The sequence below is a fragment of the Stylophora pistillata genome, chromosome 11, assembly GCF_964205215.1.
Source record: "Stylophora pistillata chromosome 11, jaStyPist1.2, whole genome shotgun sequence".
Classification (NCBI taxonomy): domain Eukaryota; kingdom Metazoa; phylum Cnidaria; class Anthozoa; order Scleractinia; family Pocilloporidae; genus Stylophora; species Stylophora pistillata.
Genome location: NC_142529.1, coordinates 8,740,466 through 8,762,116, shown reverse-complemented (window position 1 = coordinate 8,762,116; position 21,651 = coordinate 8,740,466). Strand labels below are relative to the sequence as shown.

The following is a 21,651-nucleotide window of genomic DNA, read 5'->3' as shown; positions in this document are numbered from 1 at the left end:
TGTCCTATCATTAGAGTACCTCCATCTCCTCAAGAGTACAATTGTGCATAGGAGAGTGAATCGATATATTTAAAAGAATATCTCCTGTTCAAGAGGAATGGCCATTCTCCAGCTTAGTTTCATTCATACAGAGACCATAGTAAATTGTTGAAGAGATTACTACGGGTTGATGTTGGGATGGGGATTTGAAATATGAAGGTGTTTGACTCCAGGGAGAGGGGGAGAGAGGGGAGGTCACTCAGACAAGGTAAGAACTTGAAACCATTAAAAGATGAAGTGTATGTACTTTACATTTCTCCTCACCTGTTCAACTTTCTCCAGATCCATTTGAAGACGGGTGTGTTCTACAAAAAAAAAAAATTAAATAAAAATGCAAGAAACAAACAATAACCATACCAAAGACTACCACGTTTGAGGTCATACTTAGGCCAATAAACTACCGACGTTTGCAAGTTTTGTTTGGTCCAGTCCTTACCTGAACCTAAACTGGCCGCTGTAGACTGAGACTTATGCATTTCTGTTTCTTTAAAATTCAGATCATCCTGCCCGGGAGGGAAAGCAAAACGTCAGCAATGTCAGTTTCTTGGAATCAACCACTAATAAGAAAAGAAGCTCTTGGAAAAGAAAAGGGAAAAATGAAAAAGAAGGCTTGGCAAGCAAGGATGAGGGGAGGGGATGGATAGATGAGGAATGATAAAGGGGTGGGAAAGAAAGGGATTGAAAAAATAGAAGGTGGTGAGGTGAAAAGGAATAAGAATAAAACAGGGTTCGAACCCTTTTTCAGAAACAAATTTTTACGGAATTTTCCAGGACTTTTCCAGGCTCAGATTGATTTTCCCCAGGACTCCAAATTTCACATTTAACCCTTTCATTCTCAAGATTTCAAAATCAATTCTCTTCCTTACGGTCTATACACATTTCTTAGAACGTAAATTCTGAAAACTTTATTGCTTGATTTTTTGCAAATTTCCAGGACTATCTAGTAGACCGTGCAGTCTTTTTCCGAGACTTTCCAGTCCTGGAAAACGTCAACATAAAATTTTAGGACGTTCCAGGTTTTCCAGAACCCGTATGAACCCTGATAATACGACGAAGACGACTATGAAATTGAAGCGGTAAGAATGAACGGGCTCGGGAAAGTTGAAGGAAAGAGATGGCAGTGGTTAATGATTAAAAAATTAGAGAAACATAAACAACAGAGGACCCAATGACCAAGGTAATTAAAACAGTAAACCAGATCAAAGGGAATAGCGTACGAAGCCAAGGAGAAGTCAAAGTAAACGAATCTCAGAACGGCCTTTATGACGGTTAGCGTGAGTAGCTGAGTCATTTTTGTCCTACGTTTTGTATCTGACTGCTGGGGAGAGTGGTGCGAGTTTTCTACTCCAAACTCTGAGTAAAATGTCGCGAATGCAATGAAATCCTAGATTGCCTCGACTTTCATTTGAAAGTCGCGCCTCTGATGCAAGATAGACGTAAAAATAGTAAATCTTTAGAGCACCTTCATTCGTTGAAGCTCGGCCGGACTGGGTAAGTGCTTTGTTCGTGCCATTCCCTGATAAAAAAAAAAAAGAAGATGAACCAGAAAATAAATGAATATACAAGCATACGTCTACCATTATGAATACGCCAATCACCCAAACGAAAACAAAACTTTACTTCAAGAAGGTGGGTGACCGCGTTATTACTACCCAAAGTAACGCTGATTACTTAAGTTGAAAAATAGAAAGCTGCATGGTCAGGAGAAAAGGGAGAAAACTGAGCTTAAGACACAACAGTTATTATTATAATGATGTAAGAACATGAAAAAAAAAGCGTTCACATATGTTTGACGATTTGAACGTACTAGAGGTCTTCCTGGCACTAAAACAAAGAAACTTGTCATTTGTTTAAAGAAAAACGTATCACATTTTGTCACAGATTTAAGGGAAAGAAAATGTTTGGGTTCCCAAAGAAGAGATTCGAACCTCCTTCTCTTCCGTGCGTTTTTTTTTTTTTTTTAAAAAAAACTTGTTTGAGAATAAAGACAAACTAACCCTGCTCATGTGCTCCAAGACGTTTACAATGTTGCTTTCCAACTGCTGCTTCCTTGCCTATTGAAAATCGTAGAAGTCACAAACTCATATCAAAGTAAACAATATTGAGGAATGACAACCTTTGGACGTGCAAGGAGGGAGTAGGCGGTAACCCCCCCACCCCACTCCTCTTGGTACCAAGCGAGGTTGTCCGAGACATTCAAGCCTTAACCTTTTCACTCCCAAGATCTCATTCGTAATTCTCCTTACTGCCTGCCATATAATTCTTATGATGTTAGTTCTGAGAATTTTGGTATTATAAGAGAAGGTAACGCTCTATAGGACGGAAATCGCTGGTTCTTGAAAGAGTCAAACGATCTTCAGGTTCCCACATCGATTAATGTCAACCACACAGAGAGATTTATTGCAGAACGGAAAGAAAACGAAAACGCTTAAGTCATATGATTGCACACGTCAAGTTTCACGTGACCCGATGTCACACTGTAACGCTATACAAGTCCGCAACAGGTATTGAATCAACGGATAACTTCCCAATTGATATTTTTCTTTATTTTCATTACTTATCTGCTTGATATTGTATCGATATTGTAAGAAGAAATTCTCTCATAATAATATATATCGATTTCTAAAGCGCATTTCCATGTAAAAGCTCCAATGCGTTTTACAACAATGTGCGGGGAACTTATCCAGACTGCCGGCGGCAGTTTACAATAAATAAAGAAGAAATTCTGCAGATGCCCCCTCCCCCCATTCCCAGTAAACAGGCCAGGCCACATCCCAGTAATCTCGTGATGTGGGTTCTTTAACGTCCCCTACCGAAATTAACTAACTGATAGGTGCAGGAAACGGGACCTCCGGCTTTACGTCCTTTCCGAGAAGACGAAGCAATGTGAGTGAAGCGTCTTGCTTAAGGACACAACGTCAAGCCTCAGCCAGGACTTGAACCCGGGCCAACTGACCCAGAGTCCAGCGCACTGACCACTGGACTACTCACGGCTCATGGGATTAAAGGGTTAACTAATACAACACGCTGGTGGACTAACCTGTTCATTTGCCTTAACTTCCTCGAACGTTTCCAAAAATTCTACAGAAAACAAAGAATGAACATTACAACCCAGGTACACGGCACATGCTATGTGTCAAGTTTGGTCAACTATCCAGATCTCCATACTTCTACTAGTTGTGGATCTCCATCCGAAGTGGTTTCCTCACAATCGACTCCGCCACAACGCTAACATTCGCTGCGTTAAATAATAATAATAATAATAATAATATAAATACTTGTAACGATTTACTATTTACAGATGCTAACACTAAGCAGTTACAATCTGACAAACTTGTGGTCCTCAAATTCTAACAAATTGTAAATGAACATTGTAAACAAACATAGTATATAAAAATCACAACTGGCAAGAGGCAGACCAGAGCTCGAGGCGACCGCGAACAAATTTAGTGAGTAGCATGGTGAAGGACTTGAACCCAGGACCAACAGATTACAAGACCTGCCCAACAAGTCGGTCACACTGCCTCCGCTTAATTGAACACTCTCGTTACTCTTGTACATACCGTCCATCGTTTCCTCCCGCTTTTTCAACTCTTTGTACTTAACATTTCGTTCGCCTGAAATCGAAAAAAATTGAAGTTACGTTTCCCTATGAGTCCCTGAGTTTAACCATTCTCCCTTTTCCACCATACATGTACCTGCTAAAGCACTTCCGTGCTGTGACTTTCATCCTTGCCAACCAACATAATTAAGAAACATTTACGACAAAAACAAATGAACAAAACACACAAAAACAACACTGCGTTTGATTTCAGAAGCTATACAGGAATGTTGATATCTCAAACAGCTACCGACCTGAATGGTAAGCGCGCGTGGAAAGAGGAAAACGCGCGAGAGGAGTTCTTCCCACTCATCTATTACGTACACGTTTCTACACTTTCGCACGCGCCATTCGAGATTCACGCTGTCTTTACGCAAGCACTTGCTACCGCTATATGCCCCAGGCCACTTACAATGCAGTTAATTATATATTGCTAATGACTAACCTTGATGTTCTTCAAGGTCCATGTCCAGTTGTTGAATTTCACCGTTTACTGTTTCAATTTTCTCTCGGAGTTCAGATGTCCTGCAGCCGAAGTATGAAACGACTTTTAAAGAGAGGAGCTCATAATGAGCAACTACACTGCATGCTAACGGTCTTTCTGACAATTTTTTTTACTAGCTTTCGCAAAAAGCTGTCAGTGGCAGGAATGAAAGAGGACGGGGCCTAACAATTAAACTTGGCTCTTAGCTGCATACTTCCGTAGTACCAGAAAAAAAAATATAACTGAAAAAACAAAAAGCAAAAAAGGCAAAACACTAAAAACGATAAAAACAAATGGCAGAGAGCCTTACTTTCGCTCCATGCTTGCAATCTCCTGATTGTCTTCCTTAACCTGTATAGAGAAAAAAAATTAGACTTTTATTGTTACTTATTCCTAACTCAATTACTGATAAATTTATTATTTTGTAGAGTTAAAACGGTCAAGCTCTTCAGCGTAACCATATCAATCTCAAACAGCTGGACCAACCTCAGTTTTCAAGTTTAACAACCAATAGCAGCTGTGTCCTCTTCTCTAACTGTAGCTGGGGGACTTACCTGTTTGAGAAGTCTCTCTCTTTCTTCTGCAGGAGTTCCTTTGTTCTCTTTCTCCATCTCATCGAGCAAGCTCTGTTTCTTCTCTCCAAGTTCATTCAATTTTTCGTATAATGTCACTGCAAGTAAAGACGAGACAACAATGATTCTTTGACATCTCTTTATGATAACTTTTCATAGTAAATAAAACGTTGCCATGACAGAGCTGGATAACACTCACTTGCTGGTAACCATGACTAATGTTACTGTAATTTTACTGGATAGCGCCTTGAAATTATCAGGAAAAATTTTATAATGTTCACCACTTCTTGGAATTAACGGTCTAAGCACACAAATTCTAAAAGGCCTATGTTACCTGCTTCTTGTTTGACTGGAGAGCTGGATACCTCCTGTTGAGATATTAAACAAACACCATTAATGTAACAATTACACCTGTAGCAGAGCTGTGCAGTCAAATTCAGTATGGTTCAGTATGTACCCAGCTATTTAACAAAATTTAATGGTTAACACCACAGCGTAAACTATTGAGTTCTGGATGCACGTAGGAGGTTGCTAAGCACAAAAGAAGCGCAAGAGTCGTTCGTGGTGATAGCCGAAAGCGACTCTAGCTTCTTGAGTGCTTATTAAACTTCGCAAGTGCATCCATAACTCAATAGTGTATGCTGTGGTGTTTACCATTTGTTTTATAACATAAAAAATAATTTCTTGTGAAACATATGCCTACTTGAAAACATTTGCAGTGTACACCCATGAGCAAGTAGTAGACAATGAATTGACCAATCGGAGCATGCGCTTTACGTGATTTTTGTTACAAAAGATTACTAATTTACTGGTATTTCAATCAGGTATTATTTTTCAAACAGACCTAAACACATTCTATTTAACAAATGGTAAACACCACAGCGAACACTATTGAGTTATGGATGTACGCGGGAGGTTGCTAAGCACGAAAGAAGCGTAAGAGTCGCTCGAGGTGTTTACCATTTGTTTTATAACATAACATTAACACATTGTAGCTAAAGAGTTCCCTTTTATTTAACAAATCTTACGTGACCAGAAAAAAACAAGCGCGCGCGGAAAAATAGTCTTTGCATTTGCTCACGTCAGCAGCGTACACCCATGGGCAAATGAAAACATTTGCAGTGTACACCCATGAGCAAGTAGTAGACAATGAATTGACCAATCAGAGTGCGCGCTTTACTTTGGTTATGTTATAAAATTATATAAACTGTGCTTGAAGTGCTTACATCTTCAAGATTCTGAATGCGAGTTGTGAGAGCATCTAGGTCCTGCTGTTTCTGTTCAAGCTCCTGACAAGCAAGGTAAGAAAATATCCTATGTAAGAAACCCTAATAATACAACATTCAGAAAAAGACAACCTACAAACACTATAGAGTACAGTCATGTAGCTTATGTGCTTCTGTAATAATGCTACCCTGTTCATTGAAAGACTTTCCAAACAACCATTCACCACAATTCCCTTGGTAGAGTATTACACTGTCTGTGTAATCCATACTATAGTCTGAGATTTAACTCCTTGTAAGGGACTCAGATTCTTATCTTAGTTTATACTCTAGAGAACATGAATAACATCTCTCTTTATTTGGCAAATGAACTAAAAACTTCCCATCTTTCCTCATCTTTTTATAATACATTCAGTGTTTGATTCCTAGCCATGTGCAGGAATCTTGCCGCAGTCATGTCTATAATTGTGAACCTACAAGTTCTTGCTAATCAACAAGTTCTTTAAAGTTCAATGGTTGCGTACTGAACTGTGAAATGTGAAAATCAGTGGTTCCAGTACAAAGTTATTACCCTTGCGAAATGGTTTCCTAGCTTTCTAGGATTCCTAGGAATTTCCTAGGAATTTCTTAGGAGTCAGTGGAATTTTCCTAAAAACATTTAAGCTCTCTAGAGGTGTGAACAAACATTACTAGGTTCCTAAGAATTTCCTAGGAAATTCCTAGGAATGATTACAGGTAGAATTTACATAAAAAATAGATTCTTGATCCTTGGGAAATTCTTAGGAATTTACTAGGAAAAATTATTTTTTAAAATAAAACCTTAATTTTTAAGAATTATACTTGTGAGTTTAGCTTTTGAAAGAAAAGTGCCATTTTAGATGTTTCAAAAAGTCACTACTTGCAATATACCACAAATTTTTTTTATTTTGCATTATAATTTACAACTCATTAATTTTAAAGCAGATATTCTTGAAGTTTATACAATTTCCAATAAAACATTAATTTTTTATCCTTCAATTGCATATCACAATACATTGAAATAAAAATTTACTGTAGTAAAGAATACAAGCAGAAAACTAAATCAAATGCAATTCAAGTGAGATTTTCAATCCATGTGTTTGGTGCTCCAGTCAGATAATAAAAAATGCTATACTGCAAGGACAGCGACTCTGACCACACTGAAATACAAAGTTATATCAGCCTGAGGCATCCCTGAAAAATGGTTTACCACAATGTGTAAGATTCAGCCAACATAATTTTGCACTGTCTCCTGATTTATTCCAATTATATGGTGAATTCTACATACTTTCCATTTAAAGTAAACTTAAGTTCAATATAGATAGTATCAAGTATCAATTTATTTGCCAGATTAGAATATTTTATACAAAAAGCTTAAGAACATATCTTTACTTAAATATTATAACAGGGAAGTCTTATTTGAAGCGATGGGAAATTTCAAATCTGGCATATTGAGACATAAAAAGTGATATTTTCTTATATCTAACCACAGACAGCATTAAAGTTTGGAAATCTTATTATAACATGGTTTCTGGAATTGCCAGTTAGAAGCATAATCTTCTCCAAAATTTCAGTGACACTCTTTGCTTTCAGGTCAGACCTAAAACATTGAGAATAAGAAATATCAATGCGATGCTTCTTTTCAAAAAGTGCTAGAGGAATAAAAGAATAGTTGTAGGTTCAGAAGGAACAGTTGAGGAAGAGAGGATTTTGAAACTAATTTCTTAAGCTTAATTGCCATTTTTATAAAAGAATTGCTTATCAATTCTATAGTTTTTTTCGTACTGGTTTTGAAACTTACAAGCATCATTGAAGCTTGAAGTGCATTGAGACATTGTGAAATGCGCTATATAAGCTTAAGCATTACATTACATTTTCTTACCCGATCCAACGTAACGATGCACAGAGCGCATGTGATTTTCCATTGTCTGTTGTCGTGAGAGAACACGTTTACAAGCCGTACATTCATACTTCTCTTGGCCGTTAAGTTTGACAAATCTGTAAATTTGATGTTCATTCCCATCCATGGTTCACACTAGCAGGCATTAACACTAACTTTAAAAGTCATTTATCGCTACTTCGATCACCGTTCATAAGATGGCGACCATGGCGCTGAATGGATCACACGATCACTAGTCCCAGTCTTTCATGAGCAAAATCTTCACATGACCGACACATGACCAAGTATAATCCAATAAGGTGAAGTTTCCAGGCTTGTCGCTCATTTCAACGTTCTATTCCGCTCCACAACGTCGTTTACTCGAAAGTTTTGTGCGTTGCAGCTGAGTCTTGCTGTGTTCTTCTCTGAGCTAAACGTTTTAAAGCGTTCGCAGCGTTATGTGGGTTCTGGTCGAATGGATCGAAGAAGGTCATAGCATAAGCGTCTTAAAAGACAAAGACATAATACGTTATGGAAAAGAAATCGCAACACGAATAGAATAATGTCGTGGAATTGTCGCCATACGAAGTAAAAGAGGGCACTCAGATTTTCAAGGCGAAAGTTATTTCTGTTCATAGTAAGTATTACACTTTTATTTGGTTAATCGTTGTCATATGTATCATTTCTACTTCTATCGATTGATTGCAGAACATGAATAAATATGTAAGAATTTTAAGCTTAGCTTTAAAAGTAGCTTTTCTAAGTTTCATTAGTTTAAACTGAATATAATGGTAATAAATGCTTCTTATTTGTGTCACTTTAAAGGTACTAAAGGTGAAGCTACAAAGCAAGAACTTAGTTTGCTTGTTCCAGGTAATTTTGAGTTAAAGGCTTTTCATAACTTTGCACGTGTGACAAAGCGAAGCGCCATTTTGCGGGGTGACGACGTTACAGCGGACCAATCCTTTTCCATCCCCCTAGAAAAAAGCATTTCTGCTTTAGAGTACACTTTAAAGCTTTTAATAGCCCATAGTCTTTTTGTATGCCTAGATCATTTGTGAAAATTCACATCACTTTTGGTTTATTTGTACGACAAAGATCCAATATAAAACCTTCGCAAATTATATAGGAACTGTCTCAGAAGATATTGAAAGCATGAGAGACACCAGCGTTGCAACTTTATATCAGAAGACACTGTTTATATGTAGCGATTATTCGCAGAGGGTGAGGTGAATATCGTCGAATAATCCCCAAGACGAAGTCATGGGGATTATTCGACAATATTCACCGAGCCTGAGGTGAATAATTGTTTTAGTATAATTTCAGAGCTGAACAATAGAGAATTTTCAAAAGTCATAACATTTTAGTAACATTTATTAACATTTTATTTTAACATTTTATATAAACCGCACAGAGCGGTTTATATAGCGTCTTAGTATGATTTCAGAGCTGAGCAAAGAGTTCCAGCCATCTGATTTGTCGAGCAGTTCCTTATATGATGCTATATAAACCGCCCCACGCGGTTTATATAAAATGTTAAAATAAAATGTAAATGTTACTACAATGTTATGACTTTTGAAATTTCTCTGTTGTTCAGCTCTTAAATTATACTAAAACAATTATTCGCCTCAAGTTCAGTGAATATTGTCGAATAATCCCCTCGACTTCGTCTCTGGGATTATTTGATGATATTCACCTCGCCTTCCGCAAATAATTGTTAAATAAGGAACCGCTAGAGCAATCAGATTGCTGGAAACTCTTTGCTCAGCTCTGAAACTATACTAATTAATAATTAAAATGATATCACATAAGAATAACAATCTTAATTAGTTCAGATGCCAAAATAGCATTGACATGTTTGTGCGCGCATTTTATCAGCCGGAATGAAAACATGCTCCACTGGAAAATAATGATTTTGCCAAAAATGTATATTTTGATCCAAACTTTTCAAATTGCATCAGCCTTGCACAATTTCTGATAATTGATATGTGTGAATCCTAAGTTGTCAATTTATTAATCCTTTGAATGATCTTTTACTGTTTGTTTTGCATTCCAAGTAATTTTGTATATACATGTACAATCTATAGTAACAACAAAAAGTATTGTTAATTATAATGTTTATTTGAGTTGTATATAATAAATTCAATTCAATTCCTATCATATGGTGTTGTATGTTTTATGCAGTTAAGTGCAATTTAATGGAGTTGACAACGTGGAGCACAAGTGCTACCCAGCGCAGTCAGCGGTCTGGCATGCACCTATATTCCTTTTGTTCTTGGTCCACGGGGTGTTGTTCAGTTTTGTTAGTGTTTTAGTCAGTGTTTTTCTGAGCGTTAGCATTTTTCCCTGTTTTTCTCCTTCTGTGTGGGGGCTCATGGCTGGGTCGCCTGGATTTGCCATCCATGGGAGCAGTCTTCATCTAGGAGCTGGCTGCCAATAGTGGAAGCTCCTGGATGTCTCATGCACCCTACCTCCACTTTGTGGGGCAGTTGTTAAAGTGTCTATATTCTATTTTTCCTATTTTCCTAAGAAATTCCTAGGAGTTTCCTAGGAATTTCCTTAGGGACCTAATCTTGGTCAGACAAAAGTGAAATGTGTATCCTAAGAAATTCCTAGGAATTTCCTAGGATTTTTTTTTGGATTTTAATTTTTTCACTCCTAGGAATTTCCTAGGAAATTTCTAGGAATTCTTTGAATTCTTCGTCCCAATTTACTGTGAAATTTCACACCTTATTCCTAGGAATTTCCTAGGAATATTCTTAGGAAATTCCTAGGAAAATCTTAGGATTTCCTAGGAATTTCCTAGATCTTTTCGCAAGGGTTAAGGACTCTCCTTCCATATTCAAATTACAGGGATGATACATGACTGTATTATTTAGCCACATAACAACAACAACAAAAAAAACCAATGTGTTTCATTGCATTTGTGACAAAGAATGTACCAATAGTTTAATGAAAGTTGTAATAATCATGACAAATAATTCAAAGGCACAAAGAAAGTTTAACTTTATTAGTAGTTATATTTAGCAAGGTGGTCATCTGTACATTTTTTTACCCAGGATATGTCAAGATCAAGTGTATTGCTAATTGGGTACTGCTACATGTGGTGTTAATACAAATAGAACTGTTGTCTAGGAGAGAAGAATAAAATTCCATAATTATGAATAAAAATTCATACTCACTGCCTGCAGAGAATTGTTGACATTTTTCAACTGAGCATACTTTGCTCTCTGATCAGGAGGCTGCAAGGAAATAATTATCATGAAAAGTATAAGAATTAACATTTCAAAACATTGTCATACAAGACCAACAGAAGCAACAGTTTTACGAGTCATCAATATTTAGAAAATTAACTTATATAATGAAGCCTTTCAATAATTAGATTACAATGACAAAGCTTGTATTTTCATTAATGTGCTCTAGCTGGAATCATAGTAGCTTTCTGATGCTTATGCAGCAGAGTTGAACAAAATCTGAGGTTATACAAGGTAAAACACATGTACAGTAAATGTAAAAGACATAAAGAGTAAAAGGAAAACAACTTTGCTCCTCTTTTTCAAGCCTAACCTTAAAAACCCAGAATATCACTTCTTTTAACATAATCAAAACATTACCATGCAAAAAGGTGAGAAAAATGGAAGCTGATGTATACCTTTCTATACCATGATTAAATAAGCTTAGCCTTAAAAAAAGAGGGGCTGGCACTCTGGCTCTTAATCAAAAGTTCTACTACAGTACCCTTGTTTCTTTAAAGTACATGTTTATTGAATGTTAATATATCTTTAATTTTAAAATTGATTGTTTCATTAAGTAGCTAACAGTTTAATGAAGTAGTGAAGTTTTCCAGCAGAATTTGATGTGGAATCTTAGTCTGAAATGTTTATTACCATATCTTCCACCAAGCTCTCAGCCATTCTCCGTTCCTGGTCAAGTTCAATCTCTAGCTGTTTTATCTGCTGCTCTTTACTGAAAAAATAAAGAAAATAGAAACGATCCACATTGCAAGCAGCCTTCTATAGGCAGCACATTCCAAGCTCAATTTCTTCAGAGTCCTGTGGCAATAACCTTACACGTAACTCATAAAGTAACTGAAAATACATGAAAGTTTTCCAATATAAAAAAAAAAAATGGAAAAGGACGCTTTACAAAATATTTGTACAAGCCATTGTTATTAATCTATGCAAATATTTATCTTCCCTTAATTTTAGGCCCTAACCACAATATGCTCTAAAATAAGTCAAAAGGGAATTCTCCTAAAAGTATGTGACTACCAAACACAGTCCCCAAATTACTAGGACTTATATAGCAAATTTAGTTGCCAACATTTTATTCTACTACTTATTGCCACGACAATGGTTGCAGCACGTGGCACTAACAGCATTCTACATGCATACACTCTTCTCAGTTTTTGGTGACAATCATTTTTTTTCCTGCAACAAGTAACTATGGTAACTACAATAATTATCATCATAAGGATTTACTTACTCTCTTCTCTGGGTGAATAACTCATCAATGGATTTTTGTTCCCGCTCATTCTGAATTTTCAGCTTTAGTAGAAAAAAAGATCACATTCAATCAGTTTTCATTAACAGCCTTAGTCACAAAGAACATACATGCTTGTGTAGGTATAGATGGGATTAAAGAAACAGGAGAAACTCACTGCATTGAAGTCTTGAACAATGTCATCCATTTCTGTGTCTGTGTTAATTTTGTCCAACAGCTGTAGAAAAAGAATAGAAAAGATACAAGGGTATTCAATCATTACTGGTGTAACTAGATAATCAGAATTGTCTATCTGAACAGTGTTATTACCGTGTTATAATCAGCTAATTGTCCTTGGAGTTCTTTGATTTCTGTGGCTAAACCTTCAGCTCTGAAATGTTAATATTAAGAAAACCATATACAGACTGTAAATTCCTCTTCAAATACCTTGAAAATGAATGCAGATCCCCCAAACATTTACTGTACATGTAATTTTTCTAACACTACCAACAATGACTATCTAAAAAATTGATGTACACATACTGTTACTGGCAAAACAAGCATTCAAATTTAGGGAATAAAAACAACAAAAATTTACTACCTTATCTCTATTTTACAAAGGATATGCAGAATTAAGCTATTTGCTTAACCCTACAACTCTCATCAATGACCAAAATTGAACTTCTCCTTATATTACTCCAGAGTCACACTAAGGTCACAAGAATAAAGGAAATGATCACCAACTAAAAAGGCTTTTCATTGATAAACTAATTCTCCTTACTAGCACCTTAAGAAATATATGGGGATCTGAGTATGGAGAATATGCAAACTGGTGTTTAAGTGTAAAGGGTTTAAAGGTTATGAGAAAACACTAAACAGTGTGCATACTGGAGAAAAATTTATGGAGAAAAAAACCTCTTACCGTTTTTCATATGTAAGAAATGTTGCATTCTCTTGATTAAACTGGTCAACCTCTCTTTGCATTTTTGCTATCTCTGCTGCGAGCTCTGTAATTTTTGCTCTGCAACCAACAAACAAACAAAAAATGAAATAAAATCAATACTAGCAGTACATTTGTTTCTTCTACGTCAATGTCCAGGAGAAAAAAATTTTGTTTGCTTACATCTCTTTAATGATAAGGATACTAGGATTACTGTCAGTATCTCAGAGCAACTGCCCACCCACCCCTTGCCTGACCTAACAACTGTCGACTGTTTAAAAATAGTTAGGGTTAATGTTGGATGAAGGGAAGGGAGGGATAGGTTGTGCAATTGCTCAGAAACTCACATTGATCAACAAGGCCAGGGGCCCGTTTCTCAAAAGTCCTGGTAACTTAACGGGCCCGAGACCATGTTTTAAAATCAAAATTTAAAGGATAGGAAAGTAGCTTCCGGCACTCAAACCAGTCCTTTTTGTTTCTTTAGCTGATAGTTTTATTGTATCATTTTCAAAACTTTTGAAATCTCCATCTTGAATGAAAACAGAACAGCTTTATGGGTCCGTTAAGTTATCGCTACTTTCAAGAAACCGGCCTCAGATTGTTCAAAGCTGGATTAAGGTAACCCATGGTTAGTGTGAAATTTGATTTCATATCTGAAAGCTAATTAAAAGAAAATTCAGTTTAAATCTTTTTGTCTACAGTTTGATGATTAGATGTTCTAAATAGAATAGAGAAATTTTCCCAAATAGGCTTTTAAGCCGAGAAATAGAGAAACCTGGATTAACATTTAAACCTTGGGTTAGTGCTAATCTGCCTTCAAACAACTGGGTTTTGGACACTACACATTCAAACAAAAATTTGATGCTACTTCCCGACGGCTGCTAAAACACTGCATATGATTTATTTATAAACTTGAAAATAAGTACAATAATTTATGTTCTAATATTTTCAAGAACTGGGGAGACAAACTTAAAGTGCTACTGAAACGAAATTTTCGTATCTGAAATTTTTGCTCTAACCTGTAGTTTTGAATATGGTGATCATCATGAGATAATTTGCTTTGGCCAAAATGAGGTGAAAGATATCTTTTTTAACCGTTCAAATCAAAAATTTTTACACAAAACCATGTCCGGGCTCTGGTACCGAGCGAAATGGATTGATGACGTCACTGGTTGTGTTCACTCCGATAGCGTGGTTTATTTCACTCACTGTTTGTTTGTATTCGTGGGCGGAGGAGATGGCAGATATTGAAGTTTTGTCAAGTGAATCTTCTTCTGAACGAAGCGAAGTTGTCTCCAGTAGCGAAGAGGAAGATGGTGCCGTAAAATGGGGTTCACAGGCCTACACGACTCCCCAGCGTGTGTTTAGAGTAGCCTATTCAAAGTTTAGCCCTCACGAGTATGTCTCTGAGCGACCGCCCTCTTTTGTAAGATACGGGCGGTGGATTTTTGTATAGTTCACTCAGTAGTGGTTGTGTTTCTATTAAATTCCAGTTTTTCATGAGAATTTGCTTTATGTGTGGCACTGAGTACGCACATCAGGGATTGCGTCTTTTTCGAATCGTTCGCCTTTGTAGATGTACAGCTATTTTTACTGTCTCGATCGTTAAGTTGTCTTGATTGCTTTCATCTTGCGCCACGCGCGCTGATTCGATCGCACTACAGTTCTTAGTGTTCAGTGTTCCAGCCGTTTTGGCTCGTTTTCTTTTCTTTATTTCGGTATTAAAACGACCGATTTCACGTTCATAGAAGCACATGATCGCCTTTACTGTTTCTTGCTCCGCGTTGTTAAGGATTTGCTTTATCTCATTTTAAAATCCTTGTCTGCTCTTATTTTGGCCCTCGCCTTATATTGTAGGGATTCTGAACATGTTCTGCTAGGCATTTTGTACAGAGGGATTTGTTCGTTATCCTCAAACTTGTTGAGCAGATCATCTTCAGTGGCAGTGTCGTATGAGGCTTCCATGTTTTCTTCATTCTCTGAATGGCATTGCTTTGGTCCGGAGCGCTTAGTAGCCCATCTGCCGTTACAATGTCTTTCGACATTTTCTGTAGATGGTCAGGCAAGACCGCGGTTTCGATCCTAATCTTGTGGATCTCGTCAGTTGCCGATTAACTAAATAGACTGGCAGAGATTCGTTGTCGGTATCAGTCGGGAATTTTACTCCCTATCCAGGCGAACCTCTCGCAGATACCCAAGATGCCGATATGGCCGCCGATGAAGAAGACGAGAATGGCATTTTGCCCGAAATCCTCTTTTTCGGCTTCCCAACATGCAAGCCACACTCCATGCTTTTACCCTTCTTTCACAGAAGTACACAACCAGTGACGTCACAGGGCTGTTTTGGCCGTGCCAAGATGGCCGCCAATTTTGATCTCAGCCGGTCAACTTCCAGTTGTTGAAAATGTACTTTCCGCTATGCGTTGGCCCAAAAAAAGTACGCAGCGTTTGCAAATAACGTTCAAACTCTATTATATTGCAAAAATCTCGGATATGAAAATTACGTTTCAGTAGCACTTTAAGGTAACTCTTCAAATGCAAATTATAATCTGGGGTTTTTTCCTTTATCACTCTTATCTCACTGTACAGACTGCTGGGAAGAATAAAATATCAATCAAAACTATTTACCTTAGTTGCCCCATGTAGAAGGACTTGTCATAAATTGCCCTTTGTGGACCTTGATGAAAAAAAAAAAAAAAAAAACCAAGCATTTTAAGATTTCCCAGGATAGAGAACCTACCTCTTCAAAATAACAACTAACCCAAATAATTTATGCAATAAATAAAAGAAACATATCACTCAATGTAAATACTTACATGCAAGCAAATTAAACAACAACAAGAAATTACATTCATTTACAGAAATGCAAGTGAAGCCTTAATTAATTTTTGTACTATTTGAACTTACATTCATCCTTGGAAGCATAAGAATATTTGATCGTTAATTTTAGTACTGATTTATTTTTTATTAGATGGTTGCACTTTAATTTACCACCCACTCATCATGAGCATGAAGTTAAAATTAAATCTAACCTCTCCCGGCTGAAGTCCTCATTCCAGTTAAGCCTTGTTTTGTCATGGGTCGCTCTGCAACTCTTATCTGTGCATTCAAAGCTAAAACAGAGAAAAAAAAAAGCACCACTTTGATCACAATATCATTAAATTGGATGGCTCAGACTGAACAATTTTCATCATTATCATGATTGTTTAATGTAAAAGCACTTCCAGTGAATGATACTGAACTGAATTCCTTATCAAATACAAAGTCATTGGGAGCTTCTGAGAGCTTCTTGTTCAGGCATTTGAGAATAAATATCTTCTAATTTCTACGAAGGAATAAATTTGAAATTCAATCATTCTGACCATGAAATCCATCAAGTTCAAAATAAATTTCATTAATTAAAAGTATTTCACTGAAACAAATTATCAATGACTCATCATGCGACTACTATGTTTCTAGGATTCTAAATATTTTTTAACCAAAAGTACTCGTGAAATTCAGTGTTGTCAGAACAACTTCTAATGTTAAGTTTCCCTAAAGGTGTGGCATGACCTTTCTTGCCACAATGTATTGCAAGCTTGCATAGGGTCATCGTGTTTTGGTTATTTGTGTACAATCATGTAACATTCAAGTAAAATATTAAAAATGCATCAATTAGCATATACAATCTGATTTTATTTTTTACCTCCACCCATTTCACCAGCTCTTGATCCTGGCCTGGCAGTGCCTGGGACCTGTTGAATATAGCATTAAAATTTATGAAACTCCATCCAATTACAGTAACTGTTATAATATTGCTCAAAAGTTAGTTAAATTTCTACCTTTCTCTTTAGCTGGCTGAGAGGATGTTACATCACATTTCAAAATGCCAGCACCACAACACATAATTATCCCACTGTTGAACCTAGTAATATTATTAGAGCCTCTACGTCATCAGGCTTGCCTGTTTTTATCCCATGCTTGTGCTCTAATTATACTTAATAATTATGTGACAGACTCTTTTGTTGTGAGGAACAACGCTTGCCTCACCAAAGAGGTGACTAAACAGGTGATTTAATTTTGTGTGCTGATTTTGCATCAAAAATCACCTTTCACACCTGTTTGGTATTTATTAGTAGAAGACAACACTTACCATTCCAGTTCCTGGAGGCATTCTCATTGCAGCAGTGCCTTAAGAGACCAGAATATTAATTGTCTTAGTTCATGAAGGTTATAGTTGCTATAGATCAGTTTTACACCTGGTTCAGCACATTATTTCACTCTCTTTGAATTTTTGGGTAGAACAATTTCTGATAAAGTAACATGTTATTGTTTAAAGCCACTTCATATTTCAATGCATTGTAAATCCCTTTAAATATCTAATTTGAATCAATAAATTTGATTAGCTCATGTCTAGGACACCCAAAACATTGAAAAATTAGAAATAAATGTATAAGAATGAACCAAAGCCTTCTCTAAATCTGTTCCACCATCTAGAGCTCATCTGCATGCAACTTCTATTGAAAACATAACATTTCTTTCTGTACCAAAGCTGCAAGGTGATTTTGTTTTAATTCACCAGCTTAATTTTCTACCCTCTTACTACATTTCATACATGTACAGCTGTACATGTAAACATTTCATGGATGGGTCTACTTCATTTATTACCTGGAGGCCTTCCCATGGCTGTGATATGTCGTAAAAATGTCTGTTAAGGAACAAAAAATGTGCAGATGCACTCTTCTTTTGCTCAATCAGGCTTGTAGATTCACAAACATTTTTTTTAACTAATTGAGGAGAAAAATCTGTTTCAATGAATGACTAAATGCAGTCATTCTTTAAAAGCGAGATGCAGAAACAAGGAAACAACAAACACAATTGCTAAACAGCTTATGGGGAACATCACAATCTTGGCTTAATTTTTTCATCTACCCCAAAGAGATTTACATGTACTCCCAGACGTGACTGACAACTGAACTAATTTATCCTTACAATTCCAAGACATAACCTTGCAAAAAGGTATTGAGAATTGGCAAACTTATCAGCTAAGAGTTGATATCTTGAAATGACACCTGCTATCATTCTTTTGTCCATTTGGCCCTTCACACCTTAACACTGGTACACATATTCTCCATACTGTCCTCTATTCAAATCAAAAGGCACTGACAAGGACAGTTTGCTTAACAATAACACTCTTACAGTTAGTTATCATTTCTGTTATTTCCAAGACCTTAATGTTTGATTCAGCGGTGTTATTGTAGGGAAAATTTAGATACAAGTGCTAATCACTTTTTCAAGGTTGAAAGATTAGAAAGGAAATGTGAATACATATATACATTGGTTAATTGACCACTCCCCATGGGGGCTTTTCATGGCCAACACCCACCCATCCCACCCAGGGGAGGACATCCACCACACAGTAATCTTGTGTGTGGGAAATTAACGTCTCCTACCCCTAACCCTGCAGAAGATGGGGCCTACAGTTTATTCGTCCTTATCCAAGAAGACTAGAATATCTATCCATTTCTTGATTATAGAAAGGTAGCCAATTCTCCTCACTTATTTTAAGACCATGAGTATTGGTCCGGCTGGGGCTCGAACCCTCTACCTCCCGCACAACACAATCTGGCGCTGAATGTAATATGGGTTTGGACACAGCACAAAAAAGCTACCCTGAAAAAGAGAAGGTCCCCTCTGATCCAGATAGTCTTCAAACCCTGTTATAACTTTAAGTCTTTATGGCCAAACTTTCTAAGTTAAATACTGTATCTACATAAGTCTGATGAAAAAAATAATTTGTTACAGCTTAGCAAAAATCTAAACCTAAATCTTAAAAAGAGAGGATACAGCTTGGGGGCATTCTTCCTCTTGCTCCACTTCCTGGTCTCATTCCTTTTCCAGAGGGTGGTCTGTAACCTCTAGCAGAAGGTGGACGTCCTCCACCAAAATCACTCCTACAGTTTTAACAATATTTTTTTACCACAATTGGCAATAATATCGTGACCTGATTGGCTAATTTGAACAGACAACACTGCTCACATCAACATGTCATGCAATGTGTTGCGCATTGAAAGAATTGTTTTCTTTGATGTTGATATTGCGGTAAAAGACAAATTGAAAGTGGTTCAGCATGGTCTGTACTCTTATCAACAATGATATTGGTCATCGCAGTGGTCAAAATCTGTTGTAGACTCATGAGGCACACCCTAGTGAGTCAACAATATTTTGACCCCTGTGATGACAAATATCATTCTGATCAACTCATTTTAAACTATAGCATAGCCATGGACATCTCCTTAATCACAATGATTAAAGAACCCATTCAGTGTTATTCCTTGTTCTTCGAAGACTGGTAAATGATTGGAACAAAGTAACCCTCTATATTTTTAGCTGCTTCTAAATTTCTAGGGTTGACTTTTAGAAATGAGTACACTGTGACAGATCAAAATGTTACAGCAACATGTGATTATTATAGATTGTAGTCATCATCTGTCTTCTCATTGGCTAAACACCCACAGTTAATTCTGGGAAACAGCACAACCTACAGATTATTCACTAATCTGAACCTACAGATTAGTGAATAATCTGTAGGTTGCGTGTGCAATGCATGATTTCCGGTGGAGCAATGTCAAGTTCACGGACAGTGAAGTAAGAATGGCTTCTCGGTTTCCTTTATCGACCCAGTGAGAAATTGAAAAATTACTTGAAGATAAAGATTCGGAAAATACTAAAAGACAAAAAAAAAGTTGCAAAGGAACTGTTCTATGAATACCTTAAAGAGAAAAATATCCAGGAGCCACACGACAGAAGGGAATTAGCCAAAGTGAAAATTTGTTCACCAGACAGTTGTACATTTTTAAGTGTTTGAAAATAAGCTGTGTTTGCTGTGATGATGCATTTGGCGTTATTTTCTTTAAAACAATGTATTATAAAACAATTATTGAATGAGGTTTTTGTGATATTCGGAATAATCAAGGTCTCGGGTAGTGTTATCAGCTAAAGCTGAAGGCTGATAACACTTACCTCGACCTTGATTATTCCGGATATCACAAAAACGTCATCCAATAATTGTTTATAGGTGGGCCATCCCCGTGCATTGTACATGTAGTGTACCTTGTTACTGGGCATAATTTCAAAAATATTATAAATTAGGGCTCTTTTTTATGGCTAAAGCTCGCACGAGAAGTAATAGTAATTTCGTCAAACACATCCAGTGAAATTCGTGAAGGGCGCATTAGGATTTTTTTTCAGAATTTTCTTTTCATAGAATTTTTTTTTTCCCTAGCTTAATTATAGACCTTACCTCTGGCAAAACAAATAAAGAAAGATTCCTAGAGAAGATTAAACATTTAGGAGAAATACGACTTCAGGAACTGCTTGTATTAAAAAAATTGTAGTTATTCAAGGTCATTCGCAAAGCAAATAATTTATGGCGATCGTTTGTGCTGTTTACATCATCATAGCAACAACATCAGCACATTCGCACAGATAAAAAGGACACTTTTCCCGCGGAAAAATTAATCTCAATTGAATAGAATAATTAACTTCAGATATTGTTGGACATTTTTTTGGGAAAGTAAAGCGATAAAATGCAGAAATTTACTTACATTTAAGTAGGCTTTCCACTGTTGATTTTTGCAGAGACAGACCTATGAAACTCGCAGTGGCTTGTGGGTTGCCTACGCAAAACCGCTGTGCAGGGTACCATCTAAGTAGGTCCGCAATATATGAACAAGAGAGGCGATTGTATTGAACAGTTGTTCGTAGACTACCCCCAAATGAGAGTAAATAGATGATTACAATTTCCTGCAACACAAAGGCTCTATTGCCGCAATAGAGCCTTGATTTTGAAACCAAGGGGTAAAATAAAATCAAAACAAAAATCAACAAACAAACGAACAAAGAAACAAAAAAAACTTGGAGAAGACCTCAAACCTTTTCTAACATATAAAGGTTTTGTGAATGTATGTAGGTGTGTTTTCTCTCAACCCTTACATCCTGTTATTAGTATGCATATATACATCTTATTGACCAAGCGCGAGGGCCGTACTGGGAGAATATCGGCCCGAGGTCTTGACAGTGCGGACCGAGCGCAGCGAGGTCCGTACAAAAAAGACCGAGGGCCGATATTTTTCCAGTACGGTTCCGAGCAAGCTTGGTTAATAAGAGATTTATTATACGACTGAAGTTCAAAGGGACACAAGTGCGGTATCATTCGGGACCATTCGGGACCGTGCCCGGTCCAATACTGAGAGAATATTGACCGGCAATAGAGCATTTTGATTGGTTGATTTTAGTTATGGGCCCCCTGACTGCCCGAGTGCTGCCAAGGAGGAATTTGTTTAAAATTCAAAGGCTTCTTCAGTTCATGACCATAATGTGTTATTTAGGAGTGATATTGTTAGGAGAATTTAGATGTTAGTCACTCTTTGGG

At 36.8% G+C, this 21,651-nt stretch overlaps 1 protein-coding gene across 1 annotated transcript in view; it reads right to left on the bottom strand.

The window, feature by feature from the left end:
- The window catches only part of LOC111337663 (intraflagellar transport protein 74 homolog), a 24,583-nt gene extending 3,689 nt beyond the window's left edge, over positions 1–20,894 (bottom strand). The window contains exons 1-24 of the mRNA XM_088737921.1: positions 20,825–20,894; positions 19,065–19,171; positions 17,886–17,903; positions 17,371–17,408; positions 16,924–16,972; positions 16,271–16,351; positions 15,867–15,915; positions 13,221–13,319; positions 12,629–12,689; positions 12,477–12,536; positions 12,302–12,363; positions 11,704–11,782; positions 10,999–11,058; positions 5,923–5,985; positions 5,031–5,064; positions 4,679–4,794; positions 4,435–4,475; positions 4,086–4,165; positions 3,603–3,656; positions 3,080–3,120; positions 2,037–2,093; positions 1,502–1,555; positions 476–542; positions 304–344 (exon numbers count right to left, since the gene is read on the bottom strand). Of these exons, the coding sequence (XP_088594047.1) occupies positions 304–344; positions 476–542; positions 1,502–1,555; positions 2,037–2,093; positions 3,080–3,120; positions 3,603–3,656; positions 4,086–4,165; positions 4,435–4,475; positions 4,679–4,794; positions 5,031–5,064; positions 5,923–5,985; positions 10,999–11,058; positions 11,704–11,782; positions 12,302–12,363; positions 12,477–12,536; positions 12,629–12,689; positions 13,221–13,319; positions 15,867–15,915; positions 16,271–16,351; positions 16,924–16,972; positions 17,371–17,408; positions 17,886–17,903; positions 19,065–19,171; positions 20,825–20,826 (1,413 nt within the window). The 5' untranslated portion in view covers positions 20,827–20,894. The remainder of the gene's footprint in view (positions 1–303; positions 345–475; positions 543–1,501; positions 1,556–2,036; positions 2,094–3,079; positions 3,121–3,602; positions 3,657–4,085; positions 4,166–4,434; positions 4,476–4,678; positions 4,795–5,030; positions 5,065–5,922; positions 5,986–10,998; positions 11,059–11,703; positions 11,783–12,301; positions 12,364–12,476; positions 12,537–12,628; positions 12,690–13,220; positions 13,320–15,866; positions 15,916–16,270; positions 16,352–16,923; positions 16,973–17,370; positions 17,409–17,885; positions 17,904–19,064; positions 19,172–20,824) is intronic.
- Positions 20,895–21,651: the final 757 nt, after the last annotated feature.